The sequence below is a fragment of the Akebia trifoliata genome, chromosome 4 (genome assembly GCF_017979445.1).
Source record: "Akebia trifoliata isolate Shusen 1 chromosome 4, ASM1797944v1, whole genome shotgun sequence".
NCBI classification, from domain to species: Eukaryota; Viridiplantae; Streptophyta; class Magnoliopsida; order Ranunculales; family Lardizabalaceae; genus Akebia; species Akebia trifoliata.
The window spans coordinates 10,655,691-10,678,712 of NC_141378.1; the positions used below are offsets into that span (position 1 = coordinate 10,655,691).

A 23,022-nucleotide genomic window follows, 5' to 3' on the forward strand; every position below is an offset into this window, starting at 1 on the left:
GAGTTGAATGAGGTCAATAGTCAAAGGAGGCATGTCATAAGGTTGAAAACGAGTATCTCAATCATTTTCTAAAACATTGAGGGGGGCATACCTAAATCACCCAAGAACATTAATAATGGACATTAGACATAGGGTGCACGTTAGAACAAGTCGGTGATTATCAAAAGTCTAGTTGAATAAAAACCGCGGGACCACGAAAATACAATCCTGTCCAATGCAGCTTATCGAAACCTCCAACCGTTTTGGGTTGCTTTTCTCTCTCTACCTGGATCCGCCTCATCTCTCTTTCCTGTTTCCATTGAAGAGGAAACTTCAGAAAGTTGGGATTTTTCAAAATTTTCCGCCATTAAAGCTTCCTTTGAAGGTAACTGTAATTGTCGATATCGTACAATGTTTCATTTAATTCGCTTTAGAAATATTGTTAATTTAGTTTCATTAATAGAAATTTGCTTCCCCTCTTTGTGATAACTTCTATGACACTGTGAATAAAGTAGGTACTTTTGTTGAAAAATCTAGGGTTTCAGTTCTTGCTGAGCTTAATTTTTGGTGATTAAGAATGGCGAAGAAGTAGATTTCTTGCCGTTAGGGTTTCACTAGAAGGGTCTCTTAAGGTGAAGAACAAGTTTTTTATAATTTTTTTTTGTTTGGTGGCAAGATTTATTTTATTAATAGAAAAAAGAAAAAAAGAATTACTACTTAGATCCATGTAAGCCTGGAGGACCTCTTATAATATGTATATTGTACTTGATGGAAAAAAATGAAGATGGTTAAACTGTCCACAAAAGTCGAAAATGTCCTTAGAAAATGCCTTTTTTTTAGGGGGTATCAAGTACTAAGGAAGAGCTGTATGAGGCAGATCACTTACGGTTTGGGAGTTGAGTCCCAGCACCAAATGATCACTAATTGTTACCCATTTTTGCTCAAGCTTCATTGAACTTGGTTATCAGTAGCTAGATCATATGTTTGTCTACTTCAGCACCCAAGTAGATAGATCACTAATTGTATCCATTTTCCATGTCCTTGTTTGGTGCTCAAAAAATTACCACACCATGGTGATCGAGTTAGCCAATTTTACTTTGACAGTTAGTACCTATGCAGCGTTGGTACCCAACTGTCATTCCATATATGGACTTCGTGCCCATTCCTTATATGCCAATAGGTATTGCCTTCTGACCTTCCCTTTGTCACATTTTTGTTGGTAAAATTTAATGAAATTTATGACCTTTATTGCTCAATGGGTACCAATGGTCGCACTTTTGAGAAAGAGTAAAGCGATTTGGTGCAAGCAAAGGCTCTAAAAAGGCTCGAGGAAGGCAAGAATGACATGGGTTGAATTAATAAGAAAAAATCTGAAGACTTGTGCCTTGTAAAAAGATGTAGATCTAGATCGAGTTGATGAGATAATAAGAATTCATTTTAGGTCCCATGTTTTTGCGAAAGGGTTAGATGATCAATGCTGATGTTTTGTATCATATTATCTTGGGGCAACCTTTCTTCATAAACCTGAAATTCACGGGCACCTACTTGACAAGGTCATGGGCAGTTGTGCAGTGCCCAACACGGGCCAAGATTTTCAATACAATGCATTTGAGAAGCCTGGCATGTTTACTTGTCCCTACACTTGTATCATATAATATACTATTTACCTCAAATTGTTTTAAATAATGATACAGACATAAGCATGTAGAAAATAGAAGGGAAAAAAAATTCTATGCAACACAACTTAATGAAAGTAGATTTCTAATATGAAACTTTGGTTGTGTTTAACAACTTAATAGATTAGTGTATGGAGGATGGATTACACTGATCCTATCAGTAGTATTTTTTTGTTGTTGAAAATATCATTAATTACCTACATGATAGGATGTTTGCCTAGTGTCGATACATGTTTGACACAAGAAAAATCTTAAAAGTGCTGTTTAGATGGTTTAAGACATTAAATTCATTATTGTTGATAATTTTTTGTGTCTAGTTGAGCCTCAACGGGTTTTTTTTTTCCTGATAAGTTGGTTATTGTATTTATTTATTTTTTTTTTGATATTTATAAAATTTATTGATAAAAGAAGGACAATACAACTGTCGACCGAGATGACCAATTAAGCAAAGCACCTAACTATTACAAATAAATCCCATCTAAATACAAAATCCTCGAAGAACACCCTTTAAATTCAGGGCACAACTTACACCAAAAGAAATACAACCCCAAAACGTTCAAAATAACTTTCCGACATGAAGCCGAAACACTTTTGAAGATCCTCCTTTTCCTTTCCAACCAATAATACTGACTTGGGTTTGACTGTTGATTTTTCTTTACAGTTTCCAAAATTTTGAGAATCTTCAGCATTCTTATGTTCTTGATCTACTACAACATCTCCTAACCAATGATGGCTGTTCCTCGTACTTTTCAATTTCCCCATGAATTGGGAATTTGCATGAACCATAAACACAAGAAGCAATTTAAGGTACATGGTTTGTATATTAGTTCCTTTTTTCTCTTTCTTTTTGGTGTTTCTGTTGATACTTATTGCACCTCTGATTCTTTTTTTTTTTTCAAGGGTGTGGTGGGAAGTGGCCGATTAGAGTTATTGAGACTTGCCCTCTCATCACATGCTTCGGTATGTTTCTCATGGGATTGCAACTTAGTTTGGCAAATCGCTTCATTCATCAAACTTTTGTTGACATACTTTCATGTCACTAAATTTGGATGACAAATTCTTTTCAAATAAGTTATGCATTTTGAAGCATATATTTATATATATATATATATATATAATATATATTATGGGAGCGTTCGGAGGCCCTAAAGAGAGCCAAACATTGTGCCAAACATTTTTCAAAACATCAGCCCATTTCGAAGCTTCTAACCTGAGTTTACAAGTTGAAGAATCGTGGACCGTCCAATTTTTGTAAATCACTTTTGATGGGGTTAGCTGATTTTTAGTAGAGATCATCCTCAGAAAAAATCAGCCCATTCCAAAACTTCCAACGCATACATTGAAAAAATGTTTGGCTTACTTTAGGGCCTTCGAATGCCACCCATATATATATAATAAAACACAACTGTAGTGCCCACTTTTGTGGTGGACAAACTTCCATCCAATTAGGATAAACATCCCATCCAACTACAGTTTTTGTGGGATCTACTTTATTGCCTTTCCTCTTCACCCCCTCTAACTTTACTATATTTCCTCTATTACTCCTTTTACCCACTCTATTGTTTTTCATCTTTTACCTCTTAACCTCAATTTTTTTAATAATACCCCATAATTTTTTTTCCGCTTTTACCCCCTTAATCCCAAAGAGGATGCCCATGCCATAGGCACGGGTGAACTCTAGTATATATATATATTGTAGATATTGAATCTTTCTTTTTTTCTTGGGTAACGTTCCTACGACCCTTATTGCGACTCACATTGCGACACCGTTTTTGTCTTATATGGGCAAAAAGGTTTGGAATGGGCTGATTTTTGGTGAGGATGATCTCTGTGATGAGGGGATCATCCTTGCAAAAAATCATCCCATTCCAAAACTTCTAACCCCATCAAAATTTATTTACAAAAATTGGACGGTCTAAAATTTTTCAACTTGTAAACATGGGGCTAGAAGTTTCAAAATGAGCTGATTTTTGGCAAGGATGATCTCCTCACCATAGAGATCATCCTCACAAAAAATCAGCCCATTCCAAACATTTTTGCCCATATAAGACAAAACACTGTGTCGCAATGTGAGTCGCAATAAGGGTCGTAGGAACCCGACCCTTTTTTCTTTAGTGCTTCTTTTCTAGTTTTTGTGACATTCAATATGACTAAACTACTGGTATTTTAAGCAAAATATTCCTTGTTAAACAGTACTTAGTTTATGTCAAACTCATGTGTTTTTATTTGAACAAATTTATGTAGTTTTTTGGTCACTCTTAACTTGCAACCGTTACAATGCATCTTTTTACCTGATGACAATATGAAAATTTGTTTTTTATACAGTTGCAACATTCGGATGCTTTGAGTCTCCATATCTCAGACAGTATAAACCAGCCAATACGTTCTATACATTCGAGATATAATGTATTCATATGTCGATCTTTTCTGATACCGGGCGGAGCAAATGAGATTCCGATTCTAAAAACTGCTGCTACTGCTTTGACAAGGTATTTTTTAATATTTAAGTTCAACCCTTGTATATCTATTGATGCAAACTCATGTATACTCGTGCAATTATGCGTCCATTCATAGACATGCATAAATTCATGTCACAAACATGCAAAGCACGGATGTCATAAGCCTATGGAATGAATTATTTTTAATGAAATTCGATAAATCCAAGATTTGTTACTGTTTTGCTTAATGTTTATCCCATGTGGATGGATTAACATGATAAAATGCATGAATTTATGTGCATGTGCCCCGTGTTTTGAGAGCTGCTATCGACACCCCAACTTTTACTCATTACACCCCAATTAAAAAGAAATAAAATAAGTGAATGATTGAGAAGAATTAAAAGTTGGGATGCCAATAGAGGCTCTTTCTTTTTAACTAGATTTCTATATTTTTTGGGTTTAGGATTTTACATGAGCCTAATCATAATTGTAAATAACTAGTGAAATTGTTTGAATGAATGTTATAATTTCTTGTGATGCTGAGATTGTAATTTGAGCCAAACCTTTGTAATTTTTTGAAGAGTGTATTTTAATCTTTAATTGGGGTGTGATAAATAATTTAAGAAATTGGGGTGTCAAGCAGCTCTCTTTTTCATTTTTTGTCGTTATAAACTTATCATGGTTCTACCTCCGGAAAATTTGACTAGGATGCTACTTTCTCATGCGTTGATCATACTACTAGAAGTATTATTTTGTATCCCCAAAACAATAGTAACTGCTGTGCCTGCTTAGTACTAAACCATCCTCATGCGCACAAACTAAAAAATTACATTTAGTTGATACTTATCTTGTTATGGTCTGATTTCTGGGCTAGGATCTATCAGTTGGGTGGTCTGGATAGATAGAATATGGATCCTATTTGCATTAGATACTGTTTAGTATAACTAAAATCTACATTATAAGACACGTCGGTTGTCTTCCCCTAAATGTTTATCCCGCATAGAGAGTGGTTCAGATTAAATCTTGCACCCATCTCAAGGAAGTATTTCAGCTTATTCCCTTTTCTCTCCTCTCTTTCCAAGAATACCCCGTCAACTTTATTAGCTTTTCTCTTCTACCCCTTTCCAATAACACCCCTCCAACTTTATTACCTTAACCCCTCCTACCCCTTTTCCAATAATACCCCTACAACTTTATTATTTTTCCTCTTTTACCCCCTTAACCCCAAAGAGTACCCCCCAAAGAGGTTGACCGCGTTGTAGGCATGGGCAAGCTCTAGTACTAAACTATGTTCCATTCTTTCCCAGATATAAATTAGTCTGAACGGAGTTGGTGATCAATGATTGTCGACCTTGTTATACTCTTGTTTTTTAATTACTTTGATCTCATTTTTGTTTCTTCTTCTCATTTTTCAAACTTACAATTCAGCATTTCCCTTGCATTATGCAGGTCATACAATGCTCTTCATCGAAGTTCTCTTGTACTTCAGTTGGTCCCAGCACTTGGCATCATTGTTTTTGCCGTGTGGGTTCTTGGGCCACTCATGCGTCACAGCAGGAACTTTTTCCTCCATGTATGAACTATTATTTCTAACCATTTCTTACTTCAATTGCTCTCACTATTGTTTTCTATTCCTTAAGTGGGCTGACGCTCAAATACTGTTTTTGACAATTTCTTGCAGCGGAGTGATAGTAGTTGGAAAAAGAGTAGCACATATTATGTCATGACATATTATCTTCGACCTCTGCTTCTGTGGACTGGAGCAACACTCGTCTGCAGGTGTCTTCATCATTTGCTTTCTGAAACTTGAGACTGAAAATTTTCAGTGTTTTTTTTAGAGAGCTCCCATAGGCACCCCAACTTTTACTTATTACACCCCAATTAAAAATAAAGAAAATAATTAAATGGTCGAGAATAAGTAAAAGTGGGGGTGCCAATAGAAGCTCTTTCATTTTTATTTTTCTAGATTTCTATTTTTTTGGGTTTAGGATTGTATATGAGCTTGATCATATATAATTGTAAACAACTTCTGAAATTGTTTGAACGAGTGTTATAATGTTTTGTAATGTTGAAATTATAATTTGAGTCAAACCTTTGTAGTGTTTAGACAGTGTGTTTTAATTCATTAATTTGGGTGTGATAAATAATTTAAGAAATTGGGGTGTCAGAAGTAAAATTTGGTGTGCCAATAGCAGTTCTCTCTCTCTCTCTCTCTCTCTCTCTCACACCTTTTTTCAGTTACTTTACTAGTTAACTAATTACAGCCGTGTTTTTTGCAGGGCATTAGATCCAGTAGTTCTACCTTCAGAAGCTAGCCAGGCTGTCAAACAACGGCTTTTGATTTTTGTAAGATCATTATCAACTGTTTTGGCTTTCGCCTATTCTCTATCAAGGTGAGTGTGGTTACTTCGCTCTTAAAGCGAACCATTTCACCATTTTTAGTTCTAGTAAACATAGTCAAATTAATTAAGGTTTTGTTTCCGTGATTACATAGTTATATACATAGTTCGCACGATCTGGTACATTTCTATATTTTTGTAAAGATAAGGGTAAATTACACTTTGACCCCTTGTAGTTTGGCATAAGTCCATGTTGACCGCCTAACATTATAATAATTGCACTTACCTCCCCTTTCACTAATGGTGTTAAAATTCAGATGTTATTTTACATTTTACCCTTTCATTTATTTTTTTAATATAAAGAAATAATTGTTAAAACGATAACTAAAAATGCCCCTATCTAGCCTTCATTATCTTACTTATGAACCCATTTTTTCATAGGGATACTTATGTTTATCAAGAAGAACAGCATTTTTAAAAAGGGTAAAATGGTCTGTATATAAATAAAAATCTTTTTTTTAACTGTTTGTTTGATGGCATGTAAGTGGAAGGGGGGTAAATGAGCTCCTTAGATTAATATAAGTAGGGGTCACATGGTTTGGATTGGTTCGGATTTGTGGTAAAATCGGAACCGAACCCAACATGATCGGTTCAACAAATTTGGAACCGAACCAATCCAATTATCCTATAGAACCGAACCAATCCAAACCAACCTAGGTTTGGATTGGTTCTCGGTTCTCATACTTATTATTTTCAATAGTAAAATTAGAATAGTTAAAACTTAAAATAAAATAAAATAAATATTAAACAAAGCATCATGCATAACACATAACACGCATAAACAAAGCATCAACATACTTATTATTTCAACAAATAAAGCATCACACATAACACATTAAAAATAAAAATCACGAAAAAACTAGAAAATAAAGTAAGAAAACCAATTTTAACACTTACCTTGTAAGGGATGATTGAAGATCAAATTAGAAAAGAACTTGAAGAAGAGAAAATAGATGAAAGAAACTAAGAAAGGGGCTTGAGACTTTGAGTATTGTTTGAATGTTTTTACCTTTTGTCTTTTAAGATTATGTTATATTTTTAAATAAATATATATATATATATATATTATTAAATATAAAAATTAATTCGGTTCCGGATTGGTTCGGTTCTATTATACTCCTAATCTGGAACCGAACCAAATCAATTGGTTTTTTTTCAATCCGTACCCAAACCAAACCAAGCTCAATCCTAACCAATCCAATCCACAAGACTTCGGATTTGTTTGGTTCTCGGATTTACCCGATCCAGTGTGCACCCCTAAATATAAGGGAGGTAAGTGCAAGTTATGCCAAACCAAAAGGGGTGAAAGTGTAATTTATCCTAAAGATAATGCACTTTCTGCTGCTTGACATGACATAGATTCTGTTTCTATTTACATCCCAATCCTTATAATTATCAATAATGACTTTTAATTTTCTTATATTGGTTTTTAGAGTTTTACTATTATTAAGTTGCTAAGTTCTTCTGGTTTTCTGTGGTAGATAGAATGTTGCACGGGGCATTGTGGTTTTGCATATGTTCTAACTAAACATGCTCATTCCCTAATGCAGCTTGATTCAACAAGCACAGAAATTTGTTATGGAGATGAATGACTCCAATGATACAAGAAATGTACGTTCTACTCTCCTGTTGATGATGGTTTTTAACCTGGAAAATTTAGAGAGATTTTGTTGCCACAGCAACTTTTCCTAACGCCACCACAAAAGTTGGTGTGGCGATAGAAGCTGTCAAAATTTATTATAGAAGTTAGTCTATCAACATTTAAGAAGTTTTCGTTCCTTGATCTCCTTGGAACTGAGTTTTTGAATATGTATATGTACAAGTTGTGGTCTTTAGAGTAAATATGTGATGCACCTTAGGTTCATTTGGGATGATACACAACTTAGCCCTTGTACCATGTGCATCCTTCCCAATTGTACAAGCATTGGTTTCAAATTGAATAAATTGATGCCATAAAATTGGGATAATTTTAAATTATTTCAGGATGGTATTGATTCTGTTTTTGACCTATTTATTTCTTGTCGTGATTCTTGAGGCTGTAGGAGGGCCTAAAGCTAAGTCACAGATTGAGCCTCTGCCATTTGTTCATCCAATTGGCAATTCTTCTTCTTGTCATGGAATTCTTATAATGAAAATTTCATGATGTATCAATTATTTATGCTTGACTCTTATAGTGGATTCTTACTTTTCCCGTCTACCTTGCTCTCGTCTTGCCACTTATTTAAAGTTAATTTTCCTAATTTCAATTTTCATTCTAAAATTTAAAGTTTCTTGGTTTTTGGCAGATGGGTTTTCAATTTGCTGGGAAAGCTGTATACACTGCAGTATGGGTTGCTGCTGTTTCATTGTTCATGGAGTTGCTGGGTTTCTCCACCCAGAAATGGGTTACTGCTGGAGGTCTTGGAACAGTATTGCTGACCCTTGCGGGTCGTGAGGTGCAGCTCAGTTCTCTTCCATATTATTTTATTTTCTGTTAACCAATCTGTTTTGGTGATCTCCGATAATAGCATTGAAGGAACATCATTATGCCAGTACAGATTTGGTAGATCTTAAATAATGATTGATATTAATTTTATTTTCTCAGATTCTTACAAACTTCCTCTCAAGTGTAATGATCCATGCGACACGGCCATTCGTTGTGAATGAATGGATTCAAACAAACATTGAAGGCTATGAAGTTTCTGGTACTGTTGAGGTTTGTATTGAATATCTGATGTAGAACAGAATGCTCTTGATTTTCTAGAGAAAATGGACCAGAAAAAAAGGGCAAAATGAAGAAAATTTTCATGGCCGAATCAACCCACCTGGATTTGAGAGTTGACTCAGCTTGATCAGCCTGCTTCGGGTTGGCTAGGTTGGGTCCTACTTAGTCCAATTTTGATTTCAGTCCTATGTGTTTAGTTTATTTCAGTTTTAAGTAATTTGGAAATTGTTTAGTTAGTTTTCATTTCAACCGTGTTTAGGCTATAATTAGTAATGCTTATAAGTGTCCAAATTGAGTTATAATAGGTTTAAAAAGTTGATATTATATTTATAGATAAATTAGGAAAGTTAATTTTTATTATTTTAGAAGGTACCTAAGTTGTTATGATGAAATTATCTATATAAGGATCTTCAAAAACAAATTTTAAAATAATTCAATTCTCTTTTGCTAAATTTATATTCTCTCTTAATTAATTTTCAGCTTTTTTGCTTCATCGTCTTCACAGCTATTGTTTGTTTATTAACTGAATCTATTGATTCTCACGCTTCCGCTATGTTCATATCAAATACTTATATTACATAATCATCATTGATGCCTTATCCCAAAGATTTGGGGCTGGCAAATACTAATACTACATAAGAAGGGAAACAGAAAAAAGAATAAGAAAATCAACCACACCACTCGCATACAATATACGAATCCTTATTGTTTGTTAGGGGTTTTTTTTATACTTATTTTCTTTTATTGATAAAATCTTTTTGACTCTTGCCTTTGTACAAATTTGAGCGAGGAAAGGGTGAAATACAATATACTTGAGCAATGTTTATGCACTAGCTGATAATCTGATGTTTTACTGTTTCAGCATGTGGGTTGGTGGTCACCAACAATTATAAGAGGCGACGATCGTGAAGCAGTTCACATTCCGAACCACAAGTTCACAGTGAATGTTGTGAGGAATCTCACTCAAAAGACTCATTGGCGTATCAAAACCCATCTTGCTATTAGTCACTTGGATGTCAATAAGATTAATGTGAGGATCTGGATTTTGATTTATGTTTCAATAAACAAAATCTAGATAGTGATGTGCTGTTATTTTTCTTCCTCTCTGAACAAAGTGTTTGCTACCCTATTTTTATATGCAGATCATTGTAGCAGATATGCGAAAAGTCTTGGCTAAAAACCCTCAAGTAGAGCAGCAGAGATTGCATAGAAGAGTATTTTTGGAAAATATTAATCCAGAGAGTCAGGCTCTTTTGGTTAGTCTATTATGTTGACTTTTCCTATCTATTAGTAAATATATTGGTAAACTACTAATGCTATTGTTTTCCTCTTTATTAACACTCATTGACTGAGATGGGCTTCTGAACACAAGCCTACTTTTCATTTTCTTTTAAATTAATGTATGGGTTCATTAAAAATTGAAGTTGAACCATCACATGTTCTAGGTTTAGCATGTATTTTTCTCAGTACCATTGGGATTGCAGATTCATTATTTGTGTTAGTGGTTTTCTTCCAAGTTTCACTTTTGTTCAACTGTTGACATATGATGTTTTGGCTGGTTTGTGTTGCAGATTCTGGTATCCTGCTTTGTAAAGACTTCACATGTCGAAGAGTACCAATGTGTGAAGGTAAGAGGATATAATTTTATTCTTTCAGGTGCAATTTTAATTAAGGAAATTGGGTGTATTTTGATATCGTTTCATCCAGGTAGGACATCCACAATGATGTGATAAACCATTATAACATTCGATTGTATAGGTCTTGAGAAGGTTTCCATTGGACCAGTGCAATTGTATGGGTCTTGGAAAATTTCTGCTATTTAAACAGGTTTGTTTAGGTTAGGAATATTAGATTTTTGAAAGTAGGGTTGGAGAGTAGTGAATTGAATCTAATTCCAGAAACCATACCTAGGGCTATCAATGGGGTGGGTTTGGGTAGTTGCTATAGGTTTGTTTAGTTGCAATAGGCTTGTGAACTAGGACCGATAATTTAACATATACTTTTATCTATAACATATTATCTTTACTATTATAATAAGAGAAGCGGAGTAGAAGTGGTTCTACACCAAATAACAATGGCGGAGTACAATGTGCTGGGCTTGGACATAGTTATTTTTATTTGGCCCAGCCCACCCTACCCCTTCCCTTGGCCAGGGTTGGATTTACAGTGCAAGAATTTTCAAAGCCTATATGGGGTTATGAGCTATTGAGACAGATAACAATGGTGGATACCCCATAAAGAATTTTTTTTACTCTTATTTGCCCCCACAATTTTTTCCACTCTTAAGTCATACCCCACATAGGCAAAATCCTGGCTCCATCCCTGCTGCCCCTGACGGACCATTGAGACGGGCTTGGGCTAAGATTTTGAAGCCCAATTTGAATGGCCCAGCTTTGACCCATTGACATTGAGAAACCTATCCCGTGTGAATTTGATCTACAGTTCTATTCCCATATTGGTACGTTGTTTTGGTGTGTTACAATTGCTAGTTTTTCTCCAATATATTCTTTAGCTTATTTAACTGTGACAATCATTTTATATTGGTACATTGTTGTGGATTTACTATTACTGATTTGCCTCCCTATATTGTTTAATTTATGATAGATTCTATTGCCACACCAACTTTTGCTAACGCCACCCCAAGCTGTGTGCTAATTCTTTGGTGATTTACATATGAATTGGGTTGGTGTTAGCAAAAGTTGGTGTGACAATAGAATCTACCTGTTATTCGTTCAGAAGTATAAAGAGAAATTTATCTCACCAAAATCAATTGTTACTTGATGAAACAGGAAGCCATTTTACTAGATCTCCTCAGAGTTATCAGTCATCATCGAGCACGGCTTGCCACTCCCATCCGTACTGTTCAGAAAATATATAGTGACCCAGACCTGGACAATATCCCATACTCAGACACCATTTTCACCCGTACAAGACCAGCCACTCACCGACCATTCCTACTGATCGAGCCACCATATAAAATTAATGGTCAAGCTCGTTCAGTACGTGCAAATGAAGCACAAGACGCTAAGGTCACAACCATGTCAATGTCGGACTCCAAGATAGATGCTAATGTCATAGAAACTCTATCTGATTCTGAAGAAGACTATAAGGTTGCGTCACCGTCAATTTCTGAATCCAAGGCAGACGCCATTGAAGATCCTAAGATTGTTTCAGACAATGTTGACAACAATCAAGTGAAGAAGGTGATGAGATCAGGAGAGACACGGCAAAATAGTAAGGTCGACAGTGTCACAGTGGCGGCTACTACTACTACCACATCCAATCCATTGCCCAAGTCTGCATTGGAAGATAATATTGTTCTTGGTGTCGCCCTAGAGGGCTCGAAGCGGACTCTTCCAATTGAGGAAGAAGAGATGGATTCTTCTCTAATTCCTACAGTGACAAAGGAGTTGGCGGCGGCTTGCCTTAATGGAAATGGGAAGGATAAGAAAGATGGTCAGATTCCAACAACTCCCAGTGGTGATCAAAGAGATAAAGAAAGGTGACTCACATTATTTGTAGTTGGTGGTGGTTTTTTTTTAGATCAGGAAATATGCATGAAGCTGTGTTTTTGAAAGCTCGTAAGATGCAATATGTATGTTGTCATTTAATTATCATTGTTTGTAATTAAGATTAAATGTATGGTTAGTGGCTTTAATTGAAATTGAAATTTATATTTGCTTATGTTTCTTTTGCTGCAATTAATTCTTCATGCAGGATTGAGATTAGAAGATATTTCTAGGGATTCGCAAAAAGTATACTCCATCCTTCCCATCATATTCTTCGAATTACTAGCCTGATGAAATCGACAAATTGAAAACTTGTAATCAATTTATCATAGAATATGTTGACATTTTTACCCTTCATCAAATTTTATTTTATTCAACATTCAAATCTCAAGAACAAGATGGGGAATTTAGAGATGTTGAAGATGGTAAGGAAACCAAAAACATCATTTGTATATTATTTCAAATTTTTTTTTTTTAAATTTATCCAATTAACGCAATTGAAACCGCCTTAACGAATGATTACTGAATCTAAAATTTTTGTTTTTCGATTCAAACTAATGAAAGAAAATATGTATCAACCATATACTTTAACACATTGCCACCTTGAGCTTTCCTCACTCTGGCATATGGCGAGTGGTCCATTGCCATTGGTCAAGAAAATAGCTTGCAGGTTAAAGGCTAAAGTGACATTTGTTGAATAGAGAAATCAACCTTGTCCCTTAGTTGTGGAGCACATAAATCAAACAAATATTACTCACTAATGCAAAAATAACTGAAGGCACATCTTTAGTTGTTTTGGTGCGGCATTGGTAAAAGTTGGTGTGACAATAGTAACCCTCTTTGTTTAGAGAGAATGTGCCTTCCTCTAGATCTAGGGTGTGTTTGAAAACCGATTGTTAGGTGCGAGAGTTACTCGGTTTTGCGTGTTTGACAAACTCAACCCACGCGAGTTTACAAGTCTCCGCGTGTTCAATTTGCATTTTTTGCTTCGTATTTTAACTTTCATTGATTATGCTGAAAGTGAAGTTGGCAACTCCCAAACTTTTTGAAGGCCCACACACTCTCTCTCTCTCTCCCTTGTCTCCTTCGTCTTCTTCACCAACCCATTATCTACTCTCTCTCTCTCTCTCTCAAGTCAAAGAAGCCAAAAATGGGTATGAGAGAAATCTGATCTGTGTGTCTCTTTTCCCCATTGAGATTTTTAGCATTAATTTAGAGTTTGAAACCCCAAACTTTCTGTGACAAATCCGATTGATTTTTCTCTCTTTTTTCCAATTCAGTTTTTAACATTGATTTAGGAAATTTTTGTGAGAAATTTGATTTGTTTTTCTCTTTTCTTCAATGGGGTTTTTAGTATTAAGTTAGGATTTGAAACGCCCAAATTTCTGTGGGTTGAAGGTAAGATCCAATTTTTGGTGGATTGTGGATAATTAAATGATGGTTTTTTTTTTTATTTATTTTTTAAATCTAATAAAATTACTTTTTAGATGAATGTTCATTGACAACCAAACACACAAGTTATACAAGTCTCATCATCAACTTTCAAGAGTTGAACATTATTAAAAACTAATTTTTAAATGGCCTGACTCGTATGAGAGGAGTTGACTCATACGTTGAGACGATAAATCGGACTCCACTCTTTCGCGAACATCGAAACTTATTTCGCACTCCCGCTTACTACAGTTGAAAACCACTTTTACGAAGCGCGGAAAATGGGAGCTGTTCCAAAGCCAAATAATAATCTGTTCTGCTTCAAATGGCCATGGGACATCCACACAAACCCCAAAAACCCTAACAATCCCTGCAACTTCGATGTTCCGTGGCTCTTCAAATCCATGCAAAATCTCGGATTCCTAGCTTTCAATCTCATCGATTCAGCTTCAAAATCCTTAGATATATCCATCAAACCCTTCAAACAACACAAATTCATCGAAGACAGAATCAATGGGAAGAGATCCGAAACGAAGACGATAACAAAGAAGATCTTATCTCCTGAAGAACAAGGAGAAGCAGAGCTTCGAGCACTAGCTTCGGCACTTGCGAGTGGGAAGGAGGCGACGATTATGGAGTTTTATTCGCCTAAATGCAGGCTCTGCAATTCTCTGCTTGATCTCGTCATGGAAATCGAGGCGAGGAACTCAGATTGGCTCAGTATTGTTATGGCGGACGCGGAGAATGAGAAATGGCTGCCTGAGGTAACCTACGAACGAAATTCAAACTTCTGTGCTTCTAGTTGTAGCGATTTTTTTTTTTTTTTAATAATAATTTAGGATGAATTTTTTGTGTTCTTGTGCGTTGGATTTGACGAGTAGGAGTTATTTTGTGTTTCAAACAGGCAAAAAAGAAAAAAAATTGATGCTTTGGTGCGAAACTGGAAAATTAATATTTACGAGATCAATTTAAATTTAATTTCTTGTAAAGAATTGTAGTTTAGTTCTTGATGGGAGTTCAATTCCTTATTACTGATTAAAATAATATATGACCTTGTGACTAAGCATCTTTTAATCCACCTATTTTATAATTTTTTACGATTATTTTTATATAAATATATTTAATAAATAATTATAAGTAACGTGGGAACGGAATATGAATTCCTGTGCTAATAATTAATAGCCATTTTTTTTAATAAGCTTAGGATGAATTTTCCAGTGTTATTGTTAATTAGATTTGAAGATAAGGAGTTATTTAGTGTTTGAACTCATGCAAAGAAAATATACATATGAGGATTTTGTGCGAAACAGGAAAACTTAAACATTTAGGAAATTTAATTTAAATTTAACATCTCGTGAAGAATTGGAGATTAGATTATGGAAGTTCATTAACCTGGCCATTAATGGGGTTTTTGGGTGGGCACGGTGGAGGTACATAGCTGCATTGGGTTGTATTGTCGCCGGCTTGAAGGCTTCCAGAGGAGGTTGGCTTCTTTGAAAAAAGGTCTATTTATCAAAAGGTGGGAGAATGGCTCTGACTAATAGAATGCTAGATCATCTTGCAATCTATAGTCTTTCAGTGTTCTCTATTATAGATTGTGGAGATTTATGATGGACTTTCTAGGAGCTGGTAGTGAAGATAGATACAAATTCCATTTGGTGAAAGAGCGTTTGCATTCAAAGTTAGATGTTTTGGTTTTAAAAAGCTAAAACCTGTCGAGTATGAGCAAATGACTTTGGACATTTGGGTATGATATAGAGAGTTTATGGAAGATTGTTATTGTGACTAATTTTGAATGTTGCAACTCTGGTTGGAAGAGGGGTCCCTTCATCTTCTTATGGGACTGTGGTACGGAAAGGGGTAGTGATGCATTACATATTTTTAGGGTAGGTATTGGGTATGTGGTGGGGCTGGATATCTCGTTGAAGTTTTGGAAGGACTGGTGATTCCAACCTCAAGGTGGATCCCCTATGATTTATTCCATATCGACCTAAAAGGCACAATGATTAGTGATTGTACAACAAATCTCTGAAATTGATTTGTGATGATTTGTTGTGGTCTCTCCTAAAATTTGGGGCTTAGAAGGAAACTTAATGGATGAGAAATTGGATAATTGACATCTCTTTTGAATGGATTGAAAGGGATGTCTATTTCTGTTTTTGGTTTAGATAAGGGAAAGTGTTCTATCGGGTTGTTAAAATTAAATTCTTCTACAAGAGCCTATCGAATTTTGTTCCCTTTTCGTTTCCAACTAGGTTAGTTTGGGGAATTTATCTTCATTTCAAAGAAGCATTTTTTGTTTGGATGACAGTTTTGTATAAGATTCTTGTTATGAACCATCTCATTTGTAGGGGTCTTCGCATCCCAAATATGTGCCATGTGTAAGCCACATCTTGAGTTAGTTGACCATCTCATTCCTTAAGTAGAACATCTCATTTGAAGAGAGTTATGCTGCACATTTTTTTTTCATTCTTTTGGAATGAAGTGGATACATCAAGAAGTGTCATTTTCTCTCATTTACTGAACAATTGGAAAGAAGTAAATGGGCATGTGTTTGAGAATTCTGAATCCTCTTTGGAGACATTTTTTTTAAGACAAAAGGTTTCCTATTCTCTTGGTCATTTGTAGTTTCGGACTTTAAAGAGTTGAGTTTAAGGAATTTTTGTTCAGCTGGGAGGAGATTGTTCAAAAGGAGTTATCAATGCTTTCCTTTTGTTATGTTGTTTTAGTTAAGCCTTTTTCATTAATTCTTTCTGGTTTTTGAACATTGGGCTTTAGCCTTTTTATCTAGATGAACTCTCTTTTATTCATTTATTTATTTTTGATAGGCAATAAACTCTCTCTTCTTGATGAAGAAGGATAGAAAAGAAGCCTTATGATAGATGCAATAAAATAGAAACAAAGGGGGTAAGATATATGGGGAAAGAATGAGAAGATATTGTGAAGAACTTTACTTGTCCTATTATGATTATTGAAAACTTGGGTGCCCCTTGGGGTCCAACCCAAATACCAAGATTAGTTTTTAAGAAAACAACAACACTCTTTTCTCCTACTAATGTGGGATTAAACAATTTAAAAGACATAACGAAAAAATAATAGAGAAAGATGAAATGTCTATTTTCATTCCTCTCAATCAAGTACAGTTTGCACTTTTCTCAAAAAAAGGTAGAGAGAGAAACTCAAAATAAAAAAGAAAATACTATATAAAGAAATTTTTTTATTAAAATATTCAATAATCCCCCCACTTATTTTAATAAAGTTAAAAAAAAAAATCTCCAGGAAAATGAATCAGTATCATGCTTAAATGAATATGCCCTACGACTTGAATCTTTATATAATTATAGTGTGTTCAGAGTATAAGAAACATAGTGACTACGTCTTGAACTTAAAATCTTGAATATACAATGAACATACCATACACACAAAATTGTTAGGTGTGAATATCATCAGTCAACACATTACGGTCTTATTTTTTATTGTAGTAATAATGAGTGCTTTAGAGAATTAACCACAATTCTCATAAGAAGCGGTCCCACTTCCACACTTATATAGTTGAGTCTATCAGGAGTGTTCTTGCAGTTATACATCTCACTTAACTTCAGCTATAGAATTCATTAATAGTTTAAAAACTCATCCTAAACAAAACAACAAATTATCATTGGTGTGATTATCAAATTCAAAAGTGTTCTTGTAGCTAATCACCCTACTCAATAATGAGTTATAGTATTAAGAGTTAAGTAACTCAATCTTATCATTGTTACAAGATATCATTGCTAATGTGAACCAAAAGGAGTCTTAGGTATGCTACAAATTATATCGGATTTGATATAACATGTGTTGTTGGTATATTTTGTAGATATACTAGTAATCCTAGTGTAGAACATTTGAATGTGATAAATAGGGTGATGAGATATTTAAAGAGTACCTTAAACTTGGGTATTCATTATCAAAAGTTTTCCATTGTTCTCGGGGTTACATTGATGCTGATTGGAACACAGTGTTAATAATTAAAAAGCTATAAGTGGTTGTGTTTAATATTAGTGGTGGAACAGTTTCTTGGAAGTGTAAGATATCTTATAGTGTTGTTTATGATACATTTTTAAGTTATTAATGAGTTCTATAACTCAAGTTAAGTGGGGTGCATAGTTGCAAGAGCATTCTTGATAGACTCACCTATATGAGTGTGGAAATGAGTTTGCTTCTTATGAAAATTTGAGGATAATTGTCTGGAGCATTTGTTATTACTGTGATAAAACATAAGGCTGTTATATATTGGATGATGAAATTCGCACGTAACAATGTTGTGTGTATGATATGTTTTTGTATATTCGAGATTCTAAGTTCTAGAAGTAGTCACTCGTTTTCTTTTACTCTAAATATAAACGTTCAAGTCGCAAGACACTTTTATTTAAGCATGATACCGATTCCTTTGCCTTGGGAATTTCTTTTAAATTTTATTTAAATAAGTGAGGGATTGTTGATTATTTTAATAAATAAATAAATAATTATATTGTCTTTTCTTTTTTATATTGATTTTTCTCTTTTTACTAAAGTACAAAGAGTACTTAATCGAGAGAGAGATAGAGAGTGAAAATAGACATTTCATCTTTCTCAATTGCTTTTGGGTGAATCTTTTAAATGGTTTAGTCCCACATTGGTGGTAGAAGAGAGTGTCATTGTTTTATGAAAAACTAGTTTTGGTCTTTGGGTTTAGCCGTAGGTGTCCTGGGCAAGTCCTGGATGGAAGACTTTCATTTGGATTTTATTCGGGAGTTGTCAATGACTCTGCCGTCACTGCTGATCTAGATTCCATGGTGGCGAAGCGGGTTGCAAGCAGCATTGTTCGCCACCACCTGAGAAGCAAAATATTCGAGCGGAAAATACATGCATAGATAGTGGTCTAATGACAAGGGTCGACGACGGAAGCTTGGGACACCCCAAGGGGCACCCAAGTTTTTTTCCCCAAGGGGATATCCTTGCTCCACTGAATTGACTCAATAACACATACACGCGCATGACGGGTCGGGTCAGGTGAGAGGTGCGGTCTCTAATGATGAAATCTTTCTTTTTATTACAAATTTAATCTTAAATATTAGTTATTCTTTAGTGGTTGTATCGTAGATGTCCAAGAATATAATATATTATCGTTTTTATTTGACCAATTGAATGCAATTTATTTATGTACGTATTTTGTATACTGGTTTGCTGGGTTAGCATTCTATATATGCTTCCAGACATATTGGAAAGAGAGATCGACGACAACATTTTCCTTTCTTTCTTTCTTCTATCTGGTTCTGTATGCTAACAAAAGCTTAAGAGCTTTCCAAATCATCTTTTCTTCTTTGATTCTTCGTCGTTTTGTCTGGGCAAAGGCAACTAGTGTAAATTTAAAAGATACCTGCCCTAGTGTAGGGGTTAGATGAATACTAATCTGGTTGTAATCGTGCTATAGTATCTTGGGGGTGATGTGTTGATACTCTACCTGCACGATCAACTTCAATTTATGCAGAGGCGCGAAACGCCCGTGCCTCATTCGACCTTCTTCTCTGTTTCAGGTCAAATTGTACTATTTTCTGTACAAGAAATTGAGTCTCACCACGTAAAATTGTTTGGAATCATATGTGAATCACATGAGAGAATTCACTTATTCTCTCTAAAATTGGAGTATATGGGTATTTGTAGATGGCTGTTCAATATCCTCAACATCCACTTAATCCTAACAAAATCTGAAGTAGATAAAAGTCCTACAAAGCTACTAATGAAAATGAAATTTTGCTTAACTTAATAATTTTTTCCAAAACACTAATCACATTTACCTGGTTTTTGGAAGCACTAGTAAGCGACTCTATGTTGGGAGCAGTAGTGTCAGCAAACCCTAGAAATTGAATTACTTAGGAATTACTTTTGAGTTGAACTTAGAGGTGCAGTTTAGGCATCTTGCAAGGTGGGTTATATGAGTGTGAACGAGGCTTGTACAAAGTAGAAATCTTGGGTCTGTATGATTGCATGGAATTTGTTTTCAAGGGAATATGAATTCATCAGGAAAATGATCGTGAGAAAATAAATTCTGCCATTTGATTGCGCCTAGGAAAATATTGAAACGTGAGTTGGTTTTTAGTTTTATGGGTGGGGGATTATTCGTCAAAGAATTACATTAGGAGGTGGGAAACTCATTTTCTTGGGGGATGGGGTGGGAAATTATTTTTCTGCCCAGAGTGGCAGGAAAGTCGCTTGAGCCAAAAAATGAATTCCAGGGAAAATGAAGCCGGGAGAAATCATTTTCTATGTGCAATCATATAGTCCCTTGGAGAAGATTCAAATATCTACAAAACTGTGATCAAGAGCGAGTATTGGCACAACTTGACCATGCCGACATAAAATCCTTTGTTAGGAAATCAGAAACCATCATTTTTAATTGTTTTCTTTCATGGGTACATTGATGCTTACGTACATACACATGCATATGTCCACATGTACATAGTGACGTGCGAGCATCTGAAGGTGAGCATACAAGCTGACTTTGACTCTTCAATTTATTATGTTTCCTTGCAGCTCCTCCATTATGACATCAGATATGTACCGTGCTTCGTGCTCTTGGATAAACATGGGAGGGCACTAGCCAAGACAGGTATTCCAACCAGTCGAATGCATGTAGTTGCAGGTCTTTCTCATCTTCTCAAAATAAAACAGCCTCAGAAACATAAGCACAAGGTTGCACCTTGAGGATTGGGTCAGTTAAACTTCCTTGTAAATTTATGTAAACTCAACTAGTTTCTTGGCATCGTAATGCATTATGTTTATCTAATTTAGATGTGTTAATATCCACTCAGATTATGTACACATGCACACAGAGACTTAATCCTGAATGGCTGCTTCGAATGGATTTTTGGGAGAAAATCAAGGTTTCAGAAACGAGTTTTGTGGTCGAGTCACCTCAGAATTCTAGTGAGTTGAGTCAACTTGGACAACATTTGAGTTGACTTGTCGAGTTTTAGAACTATGGTATACATTACACAACTGTGCCTCAAAATGCCAGAACAGATTGCTTGGGACCAACTTAGCCACGAATGTTTGGCCCACCAATATTTACTACAAATGTAAAATAAAATAACAATAAAGCCTTGTCCCAAAGATTTGAGCTTAGCGTGGGTTAAGTGAATCTTGTTCCTCCATTCCATTTTTTCCAAACTGTGGTCACTCCAATCCTTTTCTCTCGATGTGTTCTGGAATACGCCCCAGATGATTATCCTCTGTAATTGCAAAACCACTGGGTGCACTGGTTTCCCATACAGGTGTACTTCGTCTCCTGAAATCGGTCTGCTCAAGCCAAGTATTTTTGTTATTTAGAGAGTGTTTCCACTTTCCAATATGCTTTCACCATCTCCATCAAAGTCCTTTTGGGTCTTTCTCGTCTCTTTTAGGGACACTTCAATGACTAGGACTATAATAAGTCTTTTGAAATGCTCAAGTAATCGTAATTAGTTTTCATTTAATTTAATTCCCGAATGTGTTATGTGGGAGTGTGAATGCTTTATATACCCAAGTCTGAGCTGAAAGCACGAATCTAAGAGCAGTTGGTGGAAGTTACGTGGCACAGTTTCCATAATTGTTCTTAGAGCAGCTCCAACGTTGTCTCAGACACCATTTCCCCTCAACTGCCATTTTGTAGTGCAGAACCTTCTTCTATTATTATTATTTATTTATTTTTGCTCCAAATAATTTCACCACCAAACCACAATTTTAGAGAATCATTTTGGATTCTAGGGTCTCCAACATCTTCATTTAGGGCTGAATTGAAAAAAAATATTTATAGACGAGCATTTTGGATATCATGGTTAGAGTCTGAAAATTCCTTGAATATCCAAAAATGATTCTCCATGATGGGATAGTTAGCCATTATGGAATATCATTATGTACTTTTCCCCTTGGAGTTGCTCTTAGGTCAATATAATGAGCCCCTATACCACTACGCGAGTCCCAAGAGCTGGGTTTGGGACTAATACAGTCGAAAATCACTCATTTTAATCAAAAGATGATGATTTGAGTGGTAAGAGAAGTGCTATCATCACTAAAAAGAAAAGGGGGCGGCAATGCACACATCCAAAAATTAAAGTGTGACAATTTTGCATATGCATCTAAAATGATCAATCTTCGTGACTGTTGAATATTCCTTTTCAAAATGTATCATAACATGCGAAGGTATGATATCAAACTACATAACATAAACATGACAAATAGTATAATCAAACAGTCAAAAGAGAAGAATCCTTGGACCTTGGTTTATGAGGATGTGCAGTTGTGTATCTTTAGAAGATCTACGGTTCCTACACATGCCATGTCAGTGAGTTTTTGAGTTATTCTGTCAGATTGAATTAGAAAATCAACCCTCATAATTTTATCTCGACTAATTTTTCTATCTTTTAACATTCTCATTTCATTGCACATGCCCACCTGTTTATAATACTGTATAACCAAAATCGGTACCTTGTGTTTTTATTTGGAGTTTGATAAGTAGTTGATGGGTGGGGTGTGCCAGACCAGACCAGACCAGACCAAAAGTATCCAAATCTGTTTGTCATAAATCACCAATCCGACTGGCCTTGGGTGTTTAGTGCACACAAAGAGGTGGGTTGAATATTTATGGCCCAGTGGGCCCAAACAAAAATGACCTGTGTCAGTTTTCTAAGATCGAAGTTTGTTTTTATTCCAGAGATCTACGATCTCAAACCATCATCAATATAAACAGAACATAAGTAGAAAAATATACAAAATAAGCAAAAAATAAAATAAAAATAATCCTCGATTGATGGTGATCCATGAAAATGGTTCGAAAGGAAGAGTAAATCTCATATTCATGCTCATCTCATAAGCTGGAATGAGAGTGGA

At 35.2% G+C, this 23,022-nt stretch overlaps 2 protein-coding genes across 5 annotated transcripts; both read left to right on the top strand.

Annotated features, from left to right (window-relative positions):
- The first annotated feature begins 204 nt into the window (after window positions 1-204).
- LOC147403716 (mechanosensitive ion channel protein 2, chloroplastic-like) lies at window positions 205-12,880 on the top strand. 2 transcript variants are annotated; one of them, XM_086439408.1, is made up of 14 exons: window positions 205-364; window positions 2,317-2,462; window positions 2,556-2,615; window positions 3,981-4,144; window positions 5,543-5,666; window positions 5,775-5,872; window positions 6,373-6,486; window positions 8,043-8,103; window positions 8,778-8,927; window positions 9,077-9,187; window positions 10,059-10,226; window positions 10,339-10,452; window positions 10,768-10,824; window positions 11,986-12,880. In XM_086439408.1, the coding sequence occupies exons 2-14, from the start codon at window positions 2,382-2,384 to the stop codon at window positions 12,700-12,702; spliced, it is 2,019 nt and encodes a 672-aa protein (XP_086295534.1). In that variant the 5' UTR covers window positions 205-364; window positions 2,317-2,381; the 3' UTR covers window positions 12,703-12,880. The 2 variants fall into 2 exon arrangements, with proteins under 2 accessions (XP_086295534.1, XP_086295535.1); XM_086439409.1 differs by lacking the exon at window positions 2,556-2,615.
- Window positions 12,881-13,758: 878 nt separating this feature from the next.
- On the top strand, window positions 13,759-21,702 carry LOC147403717 (Thioredoxin superfamily protein). 3 transcript variants are annotated; one of them, XR_015177565.1, is made up of 3 exons: window positions 13,759-14,900; window positions 18,943-19,174; window positions 20,689-20,828. XR_015177565.1 is itself a non-coding variant. In XM_086439411.1 (3 exons), exons 1-2 carry the CDS (start codon window positions 14,418-14,420, stop codon window positions 20,857-20,859), a joined length of 654 nt encoding a protein of 217 aa, XP_086295537.1. In that variant the 5' UTR covers window positions 13,770-14,417; the 3' UTR covers window positions 20,860-20,866; window positions 20,967-21,702. The 3 variants fall into 3 exon arrangements, 2 of the variants coding, with proteins under 2 accessions (XP_086295537.1, XP_086295536.1); XM_086439411.1 differs by lacking the exon at window positions 18,943-19,174 and adding an exon at window positions 20,967-21,702 and having other exon boundaries at window positions 13,770-14,900; window positions 20,689-20,866; XM_086439410.1 differs by lacking the exon at window positions 18,943-19,174 and having other exon boundaries at window positions 13,771-14,900; window positions 20,689-20,941.
- Window positions 21,703-23,022: the final 1,320 nt, after the last annotated feature.

Coding starts and splice junctions, on each gene's coding strand:
- LOC147403717 (XM_086439411.1), top strand. CDS start 14,418: ATGGGAGCTGTTCCAAAGCCAAATAATAATCTGTTCTGCTTCAAATGG. Junction 14,901..20,688: donor ATGAGAAATGGCTGCCTGAG/GTAACCTACGAA, acceptor GTTTCCTTGCAG/CTCCTCCATTATGACATCAG.
- LOC147403716 (XM_086439408.1), top strand. CDS start 2,382: ATGATGGCTGTTCCTCGTACTTTTCAATTTCCCCATGAATTGGGAATT. Junction 2,616..3,980: donor CCCTCTCATCACATGCTTCG/GTATGTTTCTCA, acceptor TTTTTTATACAG/TTGCAACATTCGGATGCTTT. Junction 9,188..10,058: donor AAGTTTCTGGTACTGTTGAG/GTTTGTATTGAA, acceptor TTACTGTTTCAG/CATGTGGGTTGGTGGTCACC.